Source organism: Schistocerca americana, chromosome 9 (assembly GCF_021461395.2).
Source record: "Schistocerca americana isolate TAMUIC-IGC-003095 chromosome 9, iqSchAmer2.1, whole genome shotgun sequence".
NCBI classification, from domain to species: domain Eukaryota; kingdom Metazoa; phylum Arthropoda; class Insecta; order Orthoptera; family Acrididae; genus Schistocerca; species Schistocerca americana.
In genome coordinates this window covers 118,284,147-118,302,858 of record NC_060127.1, presented here as the reverse complement: position 1 = coordinate 118,302,858, position 18,712 = coordinate 118,284,147, and the positions used below count along the sequence as shown (strand labels likewise).

Here is an 18,712-nt window from a genome sequence, read left to right as displayed (position 1 = left end):
GTTCACCTCAGGCAGCATTTGTTTGTTGGAAAAAATGGTTCAGAATTCACATCAAACTGTAGATGACCTAAAACTGGCAGGGCAACTCAGTTCGATGGTCAGATGGAAGGCAACAATGTATTACCTGAAATAGGACTGTCTCTAGTCGACAGTTGTGGCATTCAAAACAATCCTCAGATTGCTGACTGCCCTATTCTTCCCCCAGTATACACAGCAGCATGTAAGACAAGTTTTCTTTTAACTAGAGTTTCTACATTTATATCCTGTGGCAGTGTAATTTGTGTGACGTGTTTGAATTTGCTTCGTCTGGGTGCACATGATGATTGTTTCCCCTGACATGGATAAGATCACGGCACAAGTGAACACTTTCACATTGTAGAGAATATGTGGTTTTCCTTTAGAAGATTGCTCTTCTTCCAATATGTCTTAAAGTGGGTACTTTGGTGGCCAAATATCTAATATTGTTATGTAGTAAGAGATCTAGAAAGTGATAAAATACTGTTTATGATAATGCATTTCACTCAGTAATGTTTATAAGGAAAACAATAGGTTTTATTTAATTACATATTCCACAAACATTTCATCAAGGGCTGTCATAGGGCTGACTATTCTTTTAGGAATATGTTTGCTAGTAATTCACCATGTTGTGTCATAGCATTTTGTTGTTCTGCTATAGCACAATGTCTTTTGGAGCCACACCTTCATACTTCGGGAATACAGTAACACTTCGTGATGTTCGGCTGCTTTATTTCTTTGTCGATTGTTCTCTGTGTCGACATATTGCATTGCTACACTGGCTGAAAAATGAGGGTGAAAGTTCAACATTGATGTAGCCGACAGGTGCACATTTGTGTTTCACAGTTCTTTACTTTCACTGCTCTCAACCCTCCAATAATACACAATTAAATGGACAGCACATTATTGTTCAACTTTAGATATGTGTCATTAATAGATTGCAAGCAAACATCAACAAACTGCTACGATAGTTTACTGTTGAACATCTACGAGCAGTAAAAACCTAACCACACAGTTCTTGTCGCATAATATGGTACGTATTGAACAGACACTGTCATTGTTTTAACACACCGCCTATTACACTTATTTCACAGTTAAATGGCTGCATTGTTGTTGACCTAACGAATACAGGTTCCTCGTCTGAAACTCTGCCGTGGACTGACTGTCTCGGGATCAAAAATCGGGCTCTTGTATATCCTCACAATAATAGACACTGAAACTATACATTGTTCGATGTTTAAGTTACAGAAATTACAAGTAAAACGTAACTCGTGAAATTGATTGAATACATCGATACATTCTGTGTTTTTTTACAGTTTCTTCTACTACAAGTTAGATCGAATTATTTGTTTAAATGATGAAATTAACAGATATAGTTACACAAACAATACTTTTGACAAAACTGGTAATTACTTTGGGATTAAGAGCTGGCTTTGCTAACGTGTTTTCGAATAGACCAAATAGATACTTTTAAGATTACTATTACTTGTTCCTCCAAATGTTTATAATCGGTACAGAATTTATATTTGTTATAAGTCAACTGTAGAATTTGAGTTATGAAACAGTTACTGATTTCACCCTATAACAGAAGATACTAGCTAGGCATAGTCAAAATAAATTAGAAAATCAGTTACATACATAAAACTAAGCACAAAATTAGAGCTGGTGTTATATTCTTTAAAACTGAGGGCCAATCTTTCTCTTTTATGAAAATGCAGATTATACTCGTGTATGTTGATGGTAATTAGCTAAAAGTGAAAAAAATGAATTTTAAGGAGACAGGTGGCAAAACAAGATGGGAAGTAAAAATATCCCAGCTTGCTTTGTCCCAACCTTTTTGGGCAAGGCATCTAATTCAGTTCATCGTGTAGCAGTAAATGAGTTATATAGTTGTTAGTTTTATGCAAAAAAATCTCAAATGAAATAAAATAACAAAAATAATCAATTATTGATAATAGTGTGTGTGTGTGTGTGTGTGTGTGTGTGTGTGTGTGTGTGTGTGTGTGTGTTTTTCCCCTGCTGCCATTTGATGAGTTGAGGTTTTTTTTTTTTTATCTGTCCATTTATATTATATTGTCAAATGAAATAAAGTGCAAGATTGGCTACAAGATTTTCATTTCCTGTGTCAGTGAAAAACTTCCACATTTGTGCTTGCACTGTAAATAGAATACTTTAGTATGTTTATGACTGTACTGTGGTGTTAAAATGACATTTTAATTCATGGTTGTAAGGTATATTCAGGCATCAAAGGTCATATTATTATATGTTTATGTAACAGGTGAAACAAAATAAAATTATTGAGACTAGTGGCAGTTACAATGTAATTTCACATTTGCATCTATTTTTTAAATTCTGAAACAGTCACGGTATAGATAAAATTGTGAGAGGAAGTAGTAATGTTGGAACTGAATACCCTAGGGTCATCTGTATTCTTTCACTTTTCACACAAATTTGACATTTTTCAATGTGGATAAGTTTTGTTATGATCACTGTAGTGAAACTAGACCTGAAAGTACGTAAATGCCTGTACAAGCGAAGGAAGGGCAGCTCAGTCAGACCCCAGGATGAGGGGACCCACCTGTAGTGAGGAAAAGGCCATGCCTGCCATTGTTGATATTTAATCTGCAGTACCATCATGTCTTTCACAGCTTTCTAAAACTGACCCACTTCTAAATACCCCTGTTGGAAGTTTGGGGCCCGAAACTTCACACTTGAATTGTGTTGCGGAATTTTTACTCTCAGTACAATTTGTGCCGAGAAATTTTTCGGAGCAGGAAATACTGTACAAATAATTGTTGCTCTCTGTCAGTAATTTTTCTCTCCTCATTCATAGGACGCATATGCCGAACTCGTCAAGTTGGCTGTGGAACGGAGAGCGCGCCTGGAGGAGAGCCGCAAACTGTGGCAATTCTACTGGGACATGGCCGACGAGGAGAACTGGATCAAGGAGAAGGAGCAGATTGTCTCAACGGGAGATATCGGACACGACCTCACCACCATCAATCTGCTGCTTTCCAAACACAAGGTAAGGACCCGACTAGTTATCTCAGGTGGCTTGCATGCTGCCCTCTGTAAGGAAACAGTGGTCATCAATTGTCTCACGCGACCAAGTGACAAAATCGAGAGTAAATATTTATTGCATGAAAAGGAAAAACATGTTCCTAGGTGTGTGGTTTGGAGACGAGCCCACTATCCTACTTCTGCGATGACTAAAGTGCCTGTACAAGACTAGTAGACACTGCTTGCCGAAAAGGAAAAACCACCCACATAAGTAATCGGAGGACACAAAATGAAGAAATAAAAACACACAATTGAGGGCAAAGGAGAAAGAGTATTCAGTACTTCAGATTTTGAAGAAAACTGCTGCCTGTGCAGAAGACTGCACTTTCCATAGCCAGCCTTATTGTGCTCATTCGCACAGTTTTGGGCAAGCTGCTTAGATGTGTTAGGTTACCATACTCATACTACTTATAACGGTCAGAACTGTCTCTCCAGCACCTCTGCTGTATTCGTGTGGCGTGATCTGCTAAAATTTAGCACAAAGGGCTACCTTACAACAGAGAACACCGTCTGTGCAAAAATTATCAACTTCTGAATTAATTAGAGTTACAACCAGCAGAAATTGTGGACAACACTTGTATTCCGGGGCACCATTATTGTCTATCTGCTATCCCTCATTCTCTCTCATGACACACACACAATCATGAATCAAATTGTAGTCAAAATTAATTAATGTCATTGCTATCTGCAAAGGCTTGTTACTCTCTAATTAACCTACTTCTGCCATGCCTGGAGGGTGTGGCATCACAAGAAGGCACTGACCTTTGATTATAATTGGCGGTAAAATATGACCATGAAGATTGTGACTGTCTTATGCTTCGTACTGCTGCACAGCATAAAACTCGCATCAAATGACATATAGCCAGAACAGAAATGGAAATTGTATGTGTGTCATGGAGTTTTCCTACCACTGATGATGTTTGGGGTTGACAAAAACGGAAAAATGTGTGTTAAGAACACATCTGAGTCTGCCAGAATTCTCACATCTGATTTTTGTATTTATTAGTGGTCATTGTGTATAAAGTGTAGTTTTGGGAGTAACAGACTCCTAATATCCTAAATTTACAAGCTTATATATATTGAAAGTACTGATAAAACTTAGTAACTAAGTAATTTTGACAGTTCTGTTGAAAAACTGCATAAAGAAATGCAGATTTGCTATTGATAGTAATTTAAGTTTTCCTATTAATACTTCTAATTAAGAGTGCAGTTGTTAACTCAGTGTTGTACCCGTACACAATATGCAATAAATCTGGGAACAATGAAAATAGCTCCAGAAAACCAGTCAGTACACTTCTGAAGCTCAAATCTAAAAATATTAAGCTATTAATTGTGTTCACAATTATTGTCTTTACTCCAGCAGAGATTACGTGACAAGTTGCATAACTCTTCTCCACCGTATGCTACTGTTGTTACTCTTATTGATTACCGATTTCTCGCCGCAGGCTCTGGAGAACGAGATCAGCAGCCACGAGCCACAGCTCATGTCTGTCGTGGATGTCGGCCGGGACTTGGTCGGTCGGCAGCACTTCGGTGCTGCTCGTGTGCAAGAGCGGCTGGATGAGATTCTCGACTCTTGGAATCACCTGCTCGAGCTGTCTGCCTACAGGCGCAAGAGGCTCGAGGAAGCAGTCGACTTCCACCAGGTAAAACGCCGATACAGTTTTTGAAATTTTTTTGTTTTGTATTTATTCTAGGTTAGCTGTCCAGACTATTTCCTCGTGTTGGGAATTTAATAATAGTGATGGAAATGCTATAGGTTTCTTTCCTAGGATGTGCCAGGACAGTAAGAAAGTATTCAATTTGTCAAATTGTAGCCAAGCCTTTGTGATTTAGGTGTTCCACAATACCCCCATGGTGAATTTAGAGTTTATTCATAAATCTTTTAATGTGATTAAGACAGCAGGTCACTGTACCTGTGTCTGGGTGTCATGCTGTGCAAAGAAAAAGCAGAAATGTTGCATGTACACTAAACATCTATAATTTTTAAACTGAAAGATGTTAATAGATATACATATATTTCAGGCTTTAGTGAATTCTCCCACGGTCTTCCTTCTTAGTTGTCGAGCATTTCATAATCTAAAGCAGGTGTAATATATAGTTATTTTTCAGTACCAATTGCACTTTTTTAAAAAAATTCGTGACCAGTTCCAATCTCCCTGGAACTTCTTCAGACTTCCGTAGTTGCACCAGAAACCTATGGTTTTTGTGTCGGAGTGACACACCCAAAGTGTGAGCTGGCTATGCCTGCTTTGCATTTGCTCCTGCTGTTTGCTTCTACTAGACACACTTGTGGATTGATTGACCATTGTACAAGAATAATGGTGGTTTTCCACAAAACATCCTCAGTCTGTAGATATGAATATTATTCACGTAGCGTAATTATTTCGGCTTTGATGTGGGAAGGAAACTGCTCCTGACAAGATTGGGCAGATCCAGCATGTTTGTCCCATAAGTTCTAGACTGAATCACAAAAATACAGAATCGTTGTTTTAACATACCTCTGCCATAACATGTAATACAGTCGTCTATATTGCCTTCTGAAGATGAAACCACGGTAAAAGGGAGTTCAATAAACATTCCAGTTTGTGACTGGTTAGCTGTTCATTATTTCTACAAAATGATTTCATTCTACAGTTGCTGCTCCAGCCACATACAAAATTTTAAAATACTATTGACAGCAGGAAGGATTGAGTTTATTGAACATAACAGTGGTCCTTTTGCAGTGACTGGCAGCCTTGTTGTGGAGCATTGACAGCCATTTGAAAATTTTCTTTTACTTAACTTTGAAACTATTCCATACTGACCAACAACACAAAAGAGTTGATTGAATGAGAATTTTATTAGCAGCCTCCTATGTGAGTGAATTAATTTCCATAGGATTCTTGTGACAAATTTGTTTGACATCGCCCCCTTCACAGCTACAATCAAATTTATATGCTTCTTCCACCTTAAATTGTACCAGATTTTCAAATGTGCCTCACTCTGTGACTAAATCCTGCAACTGCCTGTCATTTGTGTAATCAATTTATACAAAAAATTTTATTTATGCATATTACAATGATTTTATTTAAGGTTAGCTGTCAATTCCGGATCAGCTATTAGGTTGAATGCACAATCTACAGTTCAGAAGATGAACAGTCTATGGTTGTACTGCCGGTTCATAGTGTCCATTGGGCACAATATTTAGGTGCACTGATTAACTGAGGTCCTGAGGGTGTGCAGCCAACTCTCGTACCCTCCCACCACAAGCTGTTCCCTCCGTGGTCTGTACTTGAGGATGCATGTCGGCACCCTTTGTGACTTAGGTTTCCTGGTCATCAGATCGTTGTCTTTGCTGAGTATAATGTTAATTAGACCCAGTGCTAGTTCCCAAGCCTTGCTGAGATTATAGTCACAGTTGAGAATGATAGGATTTTGATGGCTTCTCTAACAACGTTCTTCCAGTATTTGAAGGTCTGTGCTCAAATCCATGTATGATCATATTCCATCACATGATTTTCTCACAAACAGTGCTCTGGCTGCTAACTTGTTGGTGTACATTTAGATGACATCAGGGCCTCGTCCTCCTTGAAGTGCTCCATGTGCAAATTTGCAAACACTAGCAAGAGTGGGCTGCCTATTGTAACTCCATCTATTTTCTCGAAATGTTCTCTCTTAAATACAAAATACGTAGTGATCAGGACATGCTTGAAAAGATTGTTGGTCTTCTACTCAAAATTGTGATTGATGTTCTATACTCTCATAAAGGCAACCTGGTGAGTAACAAAACAGTGTCAAAGCTCACCACAGTATCTGAGTTCTTAGACCTGTAGTTGTTGAGACATTTCACAAAACCTGCAAAATTGTGAATGTAATGTGAGCACCACATTTTCGCGAACCTTCGTGAATCCATAAAATCTTGGCGGCACAGGTCCTTGTAACAATTTCTTGATGACCCCCCTCTGGTAAAGAAGAAAGAAGACAACCATTCCTGGATGTCTTGCTCAAGAGAAGAGCAAATGGCACCCTCACCAATGGTGGGTATTGGAAGGAAACACGCACTGACCCGTATTTGCATGTAGATGGCTACCACCGCCCTGTGCAGAGGAATGGGCTACTAAAACACTAATACACAGGGCATACACAATATCAGACACAGTGTGTCTGCCCCAGGAACTGGAACACTCAGAACTGTGTTAAAAAGGGTAGGCAGAATGGCTTTTTAGCTCCACCACTACAGTACAGACTGTTGAGATAGAAGAAATCCCATAGGCAGAGGTAGCCACAGAGTTTATACTGTACGCAGGCACACTGCCAGGAAAAGTTGGGTTCATACTGAAAGAGCACCATGTAAGATTTGTCTTTTGCCTGCCCAGTAAAACATGGATATTATAGGGGAGTGTGGAAGGCCAGGGTATATCAAATTGTGTGCCAATGTAGTAAGTCACGTATTGGATGAACAGTGCGCACATTTCTAGATTGAAACTGAGAACACCAGTGGCACACTTGAGTAATGTATCCCAACAAATCTGTAGAGCACTGTTCGGCAGAAAATAATTCAGTGAAATATGACCATTCCAGGATTTAAGTGCAGGCTTCCAAATACTGGGAAGGAGTCAGTAGAGTAGCCATCGAAATTCGCATCAGGAATAATTATATAAAAGGTGTTCAAAAAGAAACAAGCCGCAGGCATAATTTCAGAAACCAGCACCTGTATGTTAAAAGTATTGACCCTGGCTGTTAAGACACCTGTCCCACTGTGACACAAGGCAGTGAATGGCTGCGATGTTAACCAGTTCTGCACATACAGCTGAACATCATCGTCTGAGGTGAATCATTATGCTGACGTTTTTCCTTGACCCACTTCCTGCAGCACAGGACAAAAGTGAATACCCATTGTTACTCGCAAGCCTTGACCATCATTCGCCAAGCGATAAGATCAAAATGACAATGGCAATCTCGCCAGTGGGATCATTCTGTTCCACAACAATGCAAAGCCTCATACGGCCAACACAGATGTGGCGCTCCTGCAGAAATTTAAATATTATGTTCTCGGCCATCCCCCGTACAGTCTGGACCTCTCTCCCTGTAATTACGCCATTTTTGAGCCCCTTACAAAGCCTCTGAGGGGCAAAAAATTCACCTCGGACGAAGATGTCCAGCTGTATGTGTGGAACTGGTTAACATCGCAGCCCCGGGAATTTTGAAACAGCCATTCACCACCTTGTGTCACAGTGGGTTGTCTCAACAGCCAGGGTCAATACTTCTTACATACAGGTACTGGTTTTTTTAATTATGCCTCTGGCTCGTTTCTATAATCTCAGCAAGGCCAGGGAACTAGCACTGGGTCTAATTAAGAAGACGCTCAGCAAACACAACAATTTTGCAACTGGGACAGACAGAGCAGTTACATCGACACTACAGCAGACTCAGGTGCGAGCATCTCCACGAGTGCTGTCGCACATCTGCGGGTGCAGACTGTAGAGGGAACAGCTTGTGGTGGGAGGGGATACAAGTTGGCCATGCACATTCAGGAGCTCAGTTTGTCAGCACACCTGACAATGGTGCCGTGTTTGATGACCGGGATATTGTACCCGTTGGACACTGGCGGACTGGCAGCACACCTGTGAACTATTCGATCGACAAATAAACCAGGGGAGAATCGCTTTAAGTTATTTTAGATACCAAAACTCGCAAATATTTTCTGTGAATGAGTTCACAACATATTTTGTCAAACCATGACAACAAATAAGAGGAAATTAAGATGTTCACAAATTATAGATTGACAATATTAAAGTGAATCGGTTTTACTTAAAGTATGTCATTGTTGGCACAGTTTTAGTGCAAGATGTATGATATTTCTGTCTGAAAAATTGTTTCCAGGTTTTAGGACTTTTTATGCAAGTCATTTGAATGAAATCGTGCAGGCTTTGATGTGGACTTCTTCACATTTTATTAACACTTTCTTCCCAAAGTGCAACCCCCCACCCCAATATGAGGTCCAACTTATGACTTCTACAAACATGTCACATGTCATATCACTCCCTCCCACCAAGAACATCGTGTCAAAGATTTTACATTATAAAGTTACTCCAGTGGTTTCAACATTTACATTTTAATAGAAAAGGTCATCAGTTTCAAATCGTTTTCAGTTTACCATATTCAAACTCTTCAGTGATCCATATTAATATGACTAATAACGATTGTAATAAGAATTACTGGTGTAGTCAGTTACACAAATACCACGGAAATTATACGTGGCAACTCTGTAATATCACTTGAGTATGAACAATAGCAATGGGTGAGTTAATCTCTCTGTTCCTAAGGAACTGCAACCTCACTCACCTGTGGGCAGGCTGTTGCTCAATGGACTTGGGAGCATTGGTATTTGCTAAGTCAGTTTTAAAAAGTGTGGCATTGCTGTCTTGTTGGCTTGTAGAGTACTCAGTAGTATATGAAATTGTGAGTGAGGTCTTCAACTTTATATTGGAAGTGCAAGTCTGCAATTTGAGCTGCCCCTACACTGCTGCAGTGTGGCTTCTCCCACCCCCACCATTGCCCCTTTCCCTGCTCAGTTGATTTGGTTGTCAGGGACCAAGTTTTATTGCTTGCACCTTGCAAGCTTACTTCCAGTATGCTCTACTTTGTGTTCGCATGACCTTTCTGTGGTGTGTGAAGAAGAAAACACTGCCTGAAAAATTATTGTGTACATGAAACATGTAACTGTATTGTGTTGTTAGTGTTTTTCAGTTTTGGAAATCCCACAAAAGTTGTGATCGTGTCCGTTTTTCCAGTTCTTCGCAGATGCAGACGACGTCGACATTTGGATGTTGGATACGCTGCGGCTCGTTTCGAGCGAAGATGTCGGCCGTGACGAAGCCAATGTGCAGTCGTTGCTGAAAAAGCACAAGGACGTGACGGACGAGCTGAAGAACTACGCGGGAGCCATAGAAGCCCTGCACCAGCAGGCATCCCAGCTGGGAGAGCAGGACCGCCAGGCTCCACAGGTAAGCCACAGTGTGCAGTATTGTTAAGTAATCTAAATGACCAAATTAGACTGTGAATTCGTCATCCTGACTGCTTGTAAATTGCTCACAGGTTGTCGAAAGGCTGGCCAGCATTGACCACCGCTACAAAGAACTCCTGGAGTTTGCCAAACTCAGGAAGCAGCGGCTGCTCGACGCATTGTCTCTGTACAAACTGCTCAGCGAGTCAGATGGTGTCGGTCAATGGATAAGCGAGAAGGTGAGCGATGTGTTCTTACTGGTGCAGGTGGAGAGCTTACATTGATTGAGGCAGCTATAAGTTAAATGATATAATTTTGTGGAGGGAACAAGAGGAAATAAACAGTACATAAAATTAATTTCACAAGCTGTGATAGTCGCAAATTAAAATGGTGATCCAGGAAGTGTAGGATAAATTTCTTTTATTTCTGTTAATGATTGCAAAAGTTTTGGTCCTCAGACTATTGGTTTCGGTCAACAGTGACAATCTTCAGATATGCAGCAAAACATGGGAAATTAAAAAAAAAGTGGCAGACAGTTTAAATGTTGAAACAAAAAGGTCTGCCATATTGAAAAGTATTAAACCAATAGATTCTGAAATATGTTCTTAAAATCTGACAAAATATACAGGATTTTACATCATCTCATAATGTAATGAGACTGCAGTGGTATCATCACAAAATACTCACACAAACAGGTTAGGATCATTATGTGTATCTAAAATATTGTGTGCGCTAGACCACATGGCCAGCAGAGTCACACTGTTAGTAGCACTACTATTCACAACAAACTGCAGTTCGGTAGCCACAACCTAAGATTGTGGCGTAAGCTCATTGGATGTGTCTGCTGTACGTTTACATGCATTCGTTAATTGTAAAATTGTACAGAATGCAATAAAATGAAGAAGCCAATAGATGAAGTCTATAGTGAGCTTACCAAGTGTGTAAGTCATTACAGTGGGGAAAACGTAAAAAATTAAGAGCACAAATAAAGTTAAATTTAAAAATGTTGTAAAGGAAATGATTAAGTGACCGCATGTGATTGACACGCTCTTGTGGTCAATTTAATGAAAAATATCATGTCCCTACACAAGATAAAATAGCTGGGGAAAGGAGTGAAATGGATGAAAACAAGACTAAAGTAAGTAATAAGTGTTCTCTGTTGGCATAGTAGCCAGAATGCAGCATAGGCAAGAAGTTGGAGGAACTTAACCACCAGAGGGCTTGTCATATCTCGCGACACACTGTTCTGAGAAAAGTATAATAAAACATTGTTTTAAGCTGTAAACTGTCTGCTAGTAGTATTTCATTTCCCATGTTCTGCTACACATCTGATGAAGGTGGTCATTGCTGACCGAAACCAGTAGTCACAGGACCAAACATTTTGTGATCATTGATGGAAATAAAATAATTTTATTCTCCATAAATTTAATAAATTTTGTTGACACTTAAGTGTAAAAAGAGTGACTTCAGTCAGTAACATATGTTTCTCATATCACATTGGCATGTATCTTACTGCCCTGTACAGTACATCAAGTAGGATGTTGGAGGTGGACATTAGGGGAGATTGCTTATTGTGCTTTCAGTGAGACCATCGAAGGATGGAGTAATTCTTTGGCAATCTCTTTGGCAACATGGGTGGGTTGCAGAAGTTAGAAGATAATGGAAACTGATATTTCAGGGCAAATGCAGGAGGGTGGGGGTTGGGGGAGGGAAATGGGGAGAGGGGGGGGGGGGGCAGGAGCTGGTAAATAAGAGAGCCAATTTGTGTGTGCGCATCTGGAGGCAGATGCGAAAGGCAATACGAAGTCCTTTCTCCAACATCGGTTAATCAAAGTATGGTGGGCTATCTTGCTCCTTGCATGGGCCCTGTATTGCCGTTGGACTTTGGTATGTTTATGTAGATTTGTGTAAGGGCAAGCATTCTGGGCAAGAACAATTGGGCATGGGAAGTAACAGCTTAATTTGTATCGGTCAACATTGTGACTGACAGATGTGCTTGCTCATATTTGATATAGAAATGAAGAAATTGTGATGTAATTAGTAACACATTAGTGTTGTATTGAAACCCGACAGCAAGAATAGAATTAGGTAGACAAAAAGGTGTTATTTGTTGTTCAGCATGACCAGCCCAATATATCTTAAATATTAGAAAATATTTTGTCTACCATTATCTGATTATTGTTACAATTTTTGATATTAGCTTTTGCTTAACCTGTGCAATGCCAGAATTTCTCTGGGGGTTTTGCAGTTGTAGGTGGGATGTAGGACTTCTTAAAATTTGCAATAAAATCTGCACAATTAAATACAGGAATTTTTATATTTAATATGTGGATAATATCTAAAATTGATATGAAATGCATATTGCTAAAGTGTCTTCCTTCAGGCAATAAAACATTTAAACATGAATTATTGTTGTAAAAAAAATGCCCATATTACATTCGAATTCTGTGCTCAATAAAATTAAAAAATATAAACTTTCCATGTCATATTTTGGAAAATACTGTCACTGAAAGTAACTTGAGGAAAGAAAAGCCTTACAAATAACTTTATGCTTCATGATTATTGTGATTGACACTTTATACTGAAGTATTTGGATCATAATAAGGTTGTGTTTGATACTAAAATCACAAGTGGGGTACAAGTGCAACTCTCCCAATATTTGGCAATATTTAAATTTTCATTTCAGTGACAATTATTTCTGTACACAATTATTTCTGTACACAATTCTTCAGACTATAGTTGCATGATATCTATTTACTAACAATTGATTGTTCGTGCCTCCAGGACCGCATGCTCCAGACTATGGTTCCAGTGAAAGACATCGAGGACGTGGAGATCATGAAGCACCGCTACGATGGCTTCGAGAAGGAGATGAATGCCAATGCGTCCCGTGTTGCAGTTGTCAACCAGCTGGCTCGCCAGTTGCTGCATGTGGAGCACCCCAACAGCGAACAGATAGTTGCACGGCAGAACCAGGTGATGTTTAGTATGACGTTAATTACTTTTGTCATCCAAATATGGAACAAGATCCAATTGGCAGAACATGAAGATTTATGGGCTGGCGGTTTAAAAAATCAGTGGCACAGAGACCTAAAAATTGGGACAAAAGGACATCAACTTTCGATAATTAGATCAGTATTTCCTTATAATATTTTATGAACAAAGTTGGTACACTGGTACAACTATACTCAAAAGTGCTGTTCTGCTCATGAACAGTACCAACTTGAAGCTGGTGATACAAAAATTTCCTATTCACTCCAGTGTAAGTCAACAGTATGTTCAAACACTAATTATTATCCTTTAACGTGCATAATATACAGTTGGGCCGTGTGCACAGATGAATAATTTTTTAACTTCAGCCACTCTGCACGGTATGCTAAGAGAAGTCTTATCCTGTCAGTGAGCGCAATTTGGGGGGGGGGGGGGGGTGAAGGACTTTTCAGAAAGCAGTGTGGTCGCACTAATAATACGATTAAAGCCATGTGACTGACTGTCTTTGAAGTATGGAGTTGTGGCTTGTGCCGAGGCCTACTTTTAGTTAAACAGCTGATTGCAACCTTCTGGCGCACTGTGTTCCAAAATTTTTGGTCACTGCCATTGGTACATTCAGAAACTCATTTTGGAAATTTCATTTAGTTGACCAATTTTTAAGTGAACGTACATGGTATTTCGAATTGGTAATAGTGGCAAAAAGTCTGTACATTTGATGTCCCGTGTAAGGCTTATGTCAGTCGGGTCACTGCCCACTAAAAATTGAGGACATCCTGTGTAAATCTGGCAACACTAAGCAAAGCCTCAATTAGTATATGTAATCCTGTCAGGAGTGCTAATTGGAAAATTCTGATATGCCTAATATTTGTAAATATGTAGCAATTTTGTGAGTGTGTTAAGATTTAATCTCATAAATTTTGTAATGTATCATAGAGATAAAGATTAGAATATTCAGGATATATTAAGGAAGTTAAAAGATCTGTAGGGAAACTTAAAGAAATAAATGTTGAACTTTTGCTGTTATATTGATAGCAGCCATAGTTTGTTATGTCCAGACAGTCATCCAGAGAGTCATCTCCCCCTGCACACTAAACTGAGTCCAGTTGGGAGGCAACCTAGTACTTTTGCTCATAGTACATGTTGAAGGCAGTTGCAGCTGCTGATGGAAATATTGTGCATAAAATTTGAATACTCAATCCAGAGGAAATGTATCTTCTAAAAACATAATTTGTTTAACGATTCTGCTTGTAATTTTATTTTGCAAACTCACAGAAGTGTATCATTTAATATAAAATTTTTTTTAAAGTACTTCTGTTACTGATTGTGATGATGACTTTTTGCAGCAGAGTATTCCATTTAGAATCTGAAGAAAAATTTTCAGGAAGAATTGTACGAGTAAAGGAAATGTTACGATAAGCAGATTAATAGAAACATTGTTTCGGAGATAAAGATTTTTGCTAGACAGTTGCCTACTACGTTCTTCCAGAAACTAAGGTTGGTTTTTCTTAAAGTAAAAGTATTCAGCTGGAAAGTAGCAGGGGTGTGACAGAGTTATGGCATGCAATCACATGATGGCCATAGAAGTCTATGCTGTTGTCAACAGTGCTCTAGCAGTGGCTGAAGGTGGTGGCTCTTACTCTTTCTTGTGCCAACTGTGACATTCAGTCTGTGATAAACTTTCTTAATGCACGGAACACAGAAGTGTCCAGATGTACCACCTGTTGTATCAGGGGTATGGGCAGTAGGTCACGAGTGAATACGTGCGTTGCCGGTTTGGGAATTTTTCAAAGATCGGCAGTATCTGTATTGAAGAGGGCTGTGGGCGACTGTCCATCATTGATGACCTCGTGTAGTTGGTGCAGTAGTGCATTACGGAGATTATGGTTCTCTGCAGCATTTTCCGTAGATATAGCAATCCTTGCTGTGTGGAATTGTCACTAAGTGGCTGCTGTTGAAGAAAGTGTGCGCCAGAAGAGTACCGATAAACTTGTTATCTGAACATGAAACTGAATCGCTTAGGGGCAGCATTAACACATAGGAATCAGTACCATTATGACTCGGATAAGCTTCTTGACAGGATCTTAACAGACGATGAGGTGTATCTGGAAACTGAGCAGCAGCCAATGGATTGGTATCGCACTGGATTTACAGTCAAGGCAAAGCTCTAACAGACTGCATTGGTGCGGAACGTGGTGTGCGCAATGTTCTTGTATAGAAGGGCATTTTGTCACTGGTGTCGTGCCCGGAGTTGAAACAGCGAACGCAGACCATTATCATGTAACTCTGGGAAACTGATACTGTCCAGTCACAGTGAGAGGTGTGATATACTCAGTGGAAGTATTGTGCAGATTTGTGACACTGCTCTCCCACATACAGTGTGGTGCACAACAGCTGTTCTGAAGGAGTTTAGCAGGGAATTGGTTGGCCATTCTCCGTACAGTCCCAATCTTGCTCCCAGCAGTTTCCATTTTTCCTTGTGCCTCAAGATGTTCCTGTCTTTTGTTCAGCATTTTCACAATGACAAAGAGCTGAAAAAGACTGGCAGACTTTTACAACACAGGAATACAAAAATTGGTCCCACAGTATGACAAGTGTCTCAGTTCTGATGCTGGTTGTGTCAAAAAATAGCTATAAGAGTGCTATATGTACTGCCAGTAAAGTTTTTGATGTAAGCTTGTTTTCTTTTTTTAAAAATAGGCAAACTTATTTTCTGGATGACCCGCTCACTTTTATGTTGTGAACTGAGTATGTCGTGAATGAGGACACTTCCCAAATATGCTTTACTTCACTTTGACATCATTTTTTATTTGGCGTGTAGTGCACGGTCAAATTTGCAACAGCATTTTCCAAATTACTTAAAAGTTTACTGCCTACTGTCTATAGTGGTTACCTATTAAGAGTTTACTGTTAACAAACCATTGTCGCTCCACAGAAATTTTTCATAAACTGAATGCGTATATTTGTTTACAGTTGAACCACGAATGGGCACAGCTACGAGAGAAAGCAGAAGCAAAGAAAGAGGAACTGAACTCTGCGCATGGAGTGCAGACATATCACATCGAGTGTCGGGAGACCATGTCCTGGATCGAGGACAAGAAGCGTATTCTCCAGTCAACGGACAGTCTGGAGATGGACCTCACTGGCATTATGACACTTCAGGTGATATTAATTGAATTTTGGTTAAAAGCTCTCGCACAATTAGTGAAATAATTTTTCTCAAATAACCTTTTAAGTAAAATCAGCCTCCCTCTTCTTTCAATCCCTCTTTGGAAATATGAGAGTTTTCCTTCACAGAATTTCTTTTATGGTTTGATTCAAAGTGTTATTATTATTATTATTATTATTATTATTATTTATTTTTTTATTATTCTTTTTTATTTGGAGGGGGGGGGGGGCGGCTGTAATATGAAGGTTGTCGATTCAATTAAATATTTACGGTTTACAGTAAACAAAATTACAATTGACAGAAGATGCAGAAAGCATAACAAATACCCTAGAAAAATTGCTTGCACAGCATTTGTTGGTCCTCTTTCAGAGTATTACTGAGCAGTTTTATGTCTTTACCAGAGAGGATTGACAGACAAGAAAAAGTTTGAAGAGGAGCTGCTCATTTTGGGTTATCAGGAATTGGGTGAGAAAGTATCACTGTTATGATTAGGGAATTGGGATGGCAGTAATTAAAATAAGGACAGTTTTCATTATGTTAAAGCCTTTTTACAGAATTTCAAACTACTACATCATCTCCCAAATACCAAAATATTTTGTTGCCCGATATGTGCATACAGAAGTGTGAGCATGACAATAAAATGAGGAATAAGTGTTTTCATAAAAAGATTTAGGTGTTCATTTTTCCCATACATTGTTCAAGTGTGTAAAAATAGAGATACTGATTGAAAGTAGCCCCTAGCATTCTCCGTCAAGTACTTAGTAATTGTACCCTCTAAGAACTCGCTCAGCGTGGTGGCTGATACAGAAGTCTGAAGTCTGTGTGATATTTGACAAATATATTCACTCACTTCCATATACTTTTGATGTACTTGTTGTCAGTACACTGGCATTGTTGTAGCCACACTGTTTCCGTATTGTTGCTGTGTGATTGTGATCACGTGTAGAGGACATCCATTTCCAAGTATTTCCAACTAATATTATAGCTTAGTTTGAATACGTAGCCTCGCAGAGTACTGTGCTGTCTGATAGATAAGGCTTATTTGATTGGCTGTGCTGACAAAACTGTAGCACAGACCGATGTTGTTAGACTTCTTTTGAAACGCCTACTTCTGTCAACCGCCGTGTTGAGCGACTTCTTAGAGTGAATTATTGATATGTGTGAATTGCAAAGTAATTGTGTAACTGCAGAAAAGGATAATGTTCGTCACATCTTCATCTTCCTTCCTCTTCAGAATAATAAATGGTTTAATCTTATCTTATTGACGTAATTTTGCTGTGTCAGAAATACTATTTCTTTTTGGGCCAGTTTTCAGGAGTATCGCTTTAGATTGGGCTGCTATTTCTGTGTTAATTTTGTCGTTCTCAGTGTTTTTGGTCAGAGCATACTATGTTGGATTTTCAGTACATTAAGGATATAATGAGAAAAGTCAATTTTAGTACTTTTACATCCAGTACATTCCTGGAACTTACCGTGCATTGCATGTCGTGTTACAGCGTCGGCTATCTGGCATGGAGCGTGATCTGGCTGCTATTCAGGCCAAGCTGGACTCCTTGCAGCAGGAAGCAGAGACGATCGGAGCCGAGCACCCTGAGGAGAGGGAGCTGATCCAGGAGAGGATCGACCAGATCAAGCTCGTCTGGGAGCAGCTGACACAGATGGTGAGTAGCTGCAGCAGTTACTGTCCACCGTGAGACTGAACGCTGCCTGGTGGTGTTATGGGCGTGTGACGCATGAGGGCAGTATATAAGCAGAGTGGGAGAATCGTTAAAGTGTCAGTACTAGTTGCATAAGTGACATCGAAAGAGAACACATTTTTATGGCCCAGCGATTGGGACGAGCATTTGAATATGGTGAATCTTCTCTGCTGTACATGTGCTGCTGTTATGGGTGTCTGTGGAAAATGGCTGAAGGATGGTGAAACCTCGAGTAGGTGGCAAGGTGCTGGATGTCGATACCTCATCACAGAATTTGGTCAGAGGCTTGTCCGACATATGAAGCGGGATCTGTGCCAGATCCGACGACAGAGTACAGTGCCAGAGTATGTAAAAGTGTTTTGGGGTATGCTGTTTGCTGCACATTGGTGAAAATGGGGCTCTGCAGCAGACCACATCTACTTCTTCCAGTATTGACCAAACAACACTGTCAACCGAGATTGCAGTGGGCTCAGGTTAATTGAGATTCGACCTTGGATCGACACAAACTTGTCGACAGGTCAGATGGATAACATTTCTTGTTCTACCAGGTTGAGACAGCTGTGTTTAGGTATGCTGTCATCCAGGTGAACAGATGTTCGAAACGTGTATCGTGCTGTGGATAAAGGCTAGTGGGGTCTGTGTTATGCTATGGGGGACATTTGCCTGGGCTTACGTGGGACACGTGGTAGTTGTGACAGGTGCCATGATGACGGGGAGATATTTGAACACTATTGTGGACTACCCGCATCTCTTCACATTTGATGTTTTCTTTTATGGTTATTGCGTGTTTCAGCA

General features: G+C 39.8%; 1 protein-coding gene across 1 annotated transcript in view; it reads left to right on the top strand.

The window, feature by feature from the left end:
- Positions 1-18,712, top strand: part of LOC124550850 (spectrin beta chain-like) — a 497,121-nt gene that overhangs the window by 373,277 nt on the left and 105,132 nt on the right. The window contains exons 12-18 of the mRNA XM_047125580.1: positions 2,849-3,040; positions 4,521-4,721; positions 9,852-10,064; positions 10,156-10,302; positions 12,848-13,039; positions 16,025-16,213; positions 17,717-17,881. Coding sequence (XP_046981536.1) covers positions 2,849-3,040; positions 4,521-4,721; positions 9,852-10,064; positions 10,156-10,302; positions 12,848-13,039; positions 16,025-16,213; positions 17,717-17,881 — 1,299 coding nt within the window. The remainder of the gene's footprint in view (positions 1-2,848; positions 3,041-4,520; positions 4,722-9,851; positions 10,065-10,155; positions 10,303-12,847; positions 13,040-16,024; positions 16,214-17,716; positions 17,882-18,712) is intronic.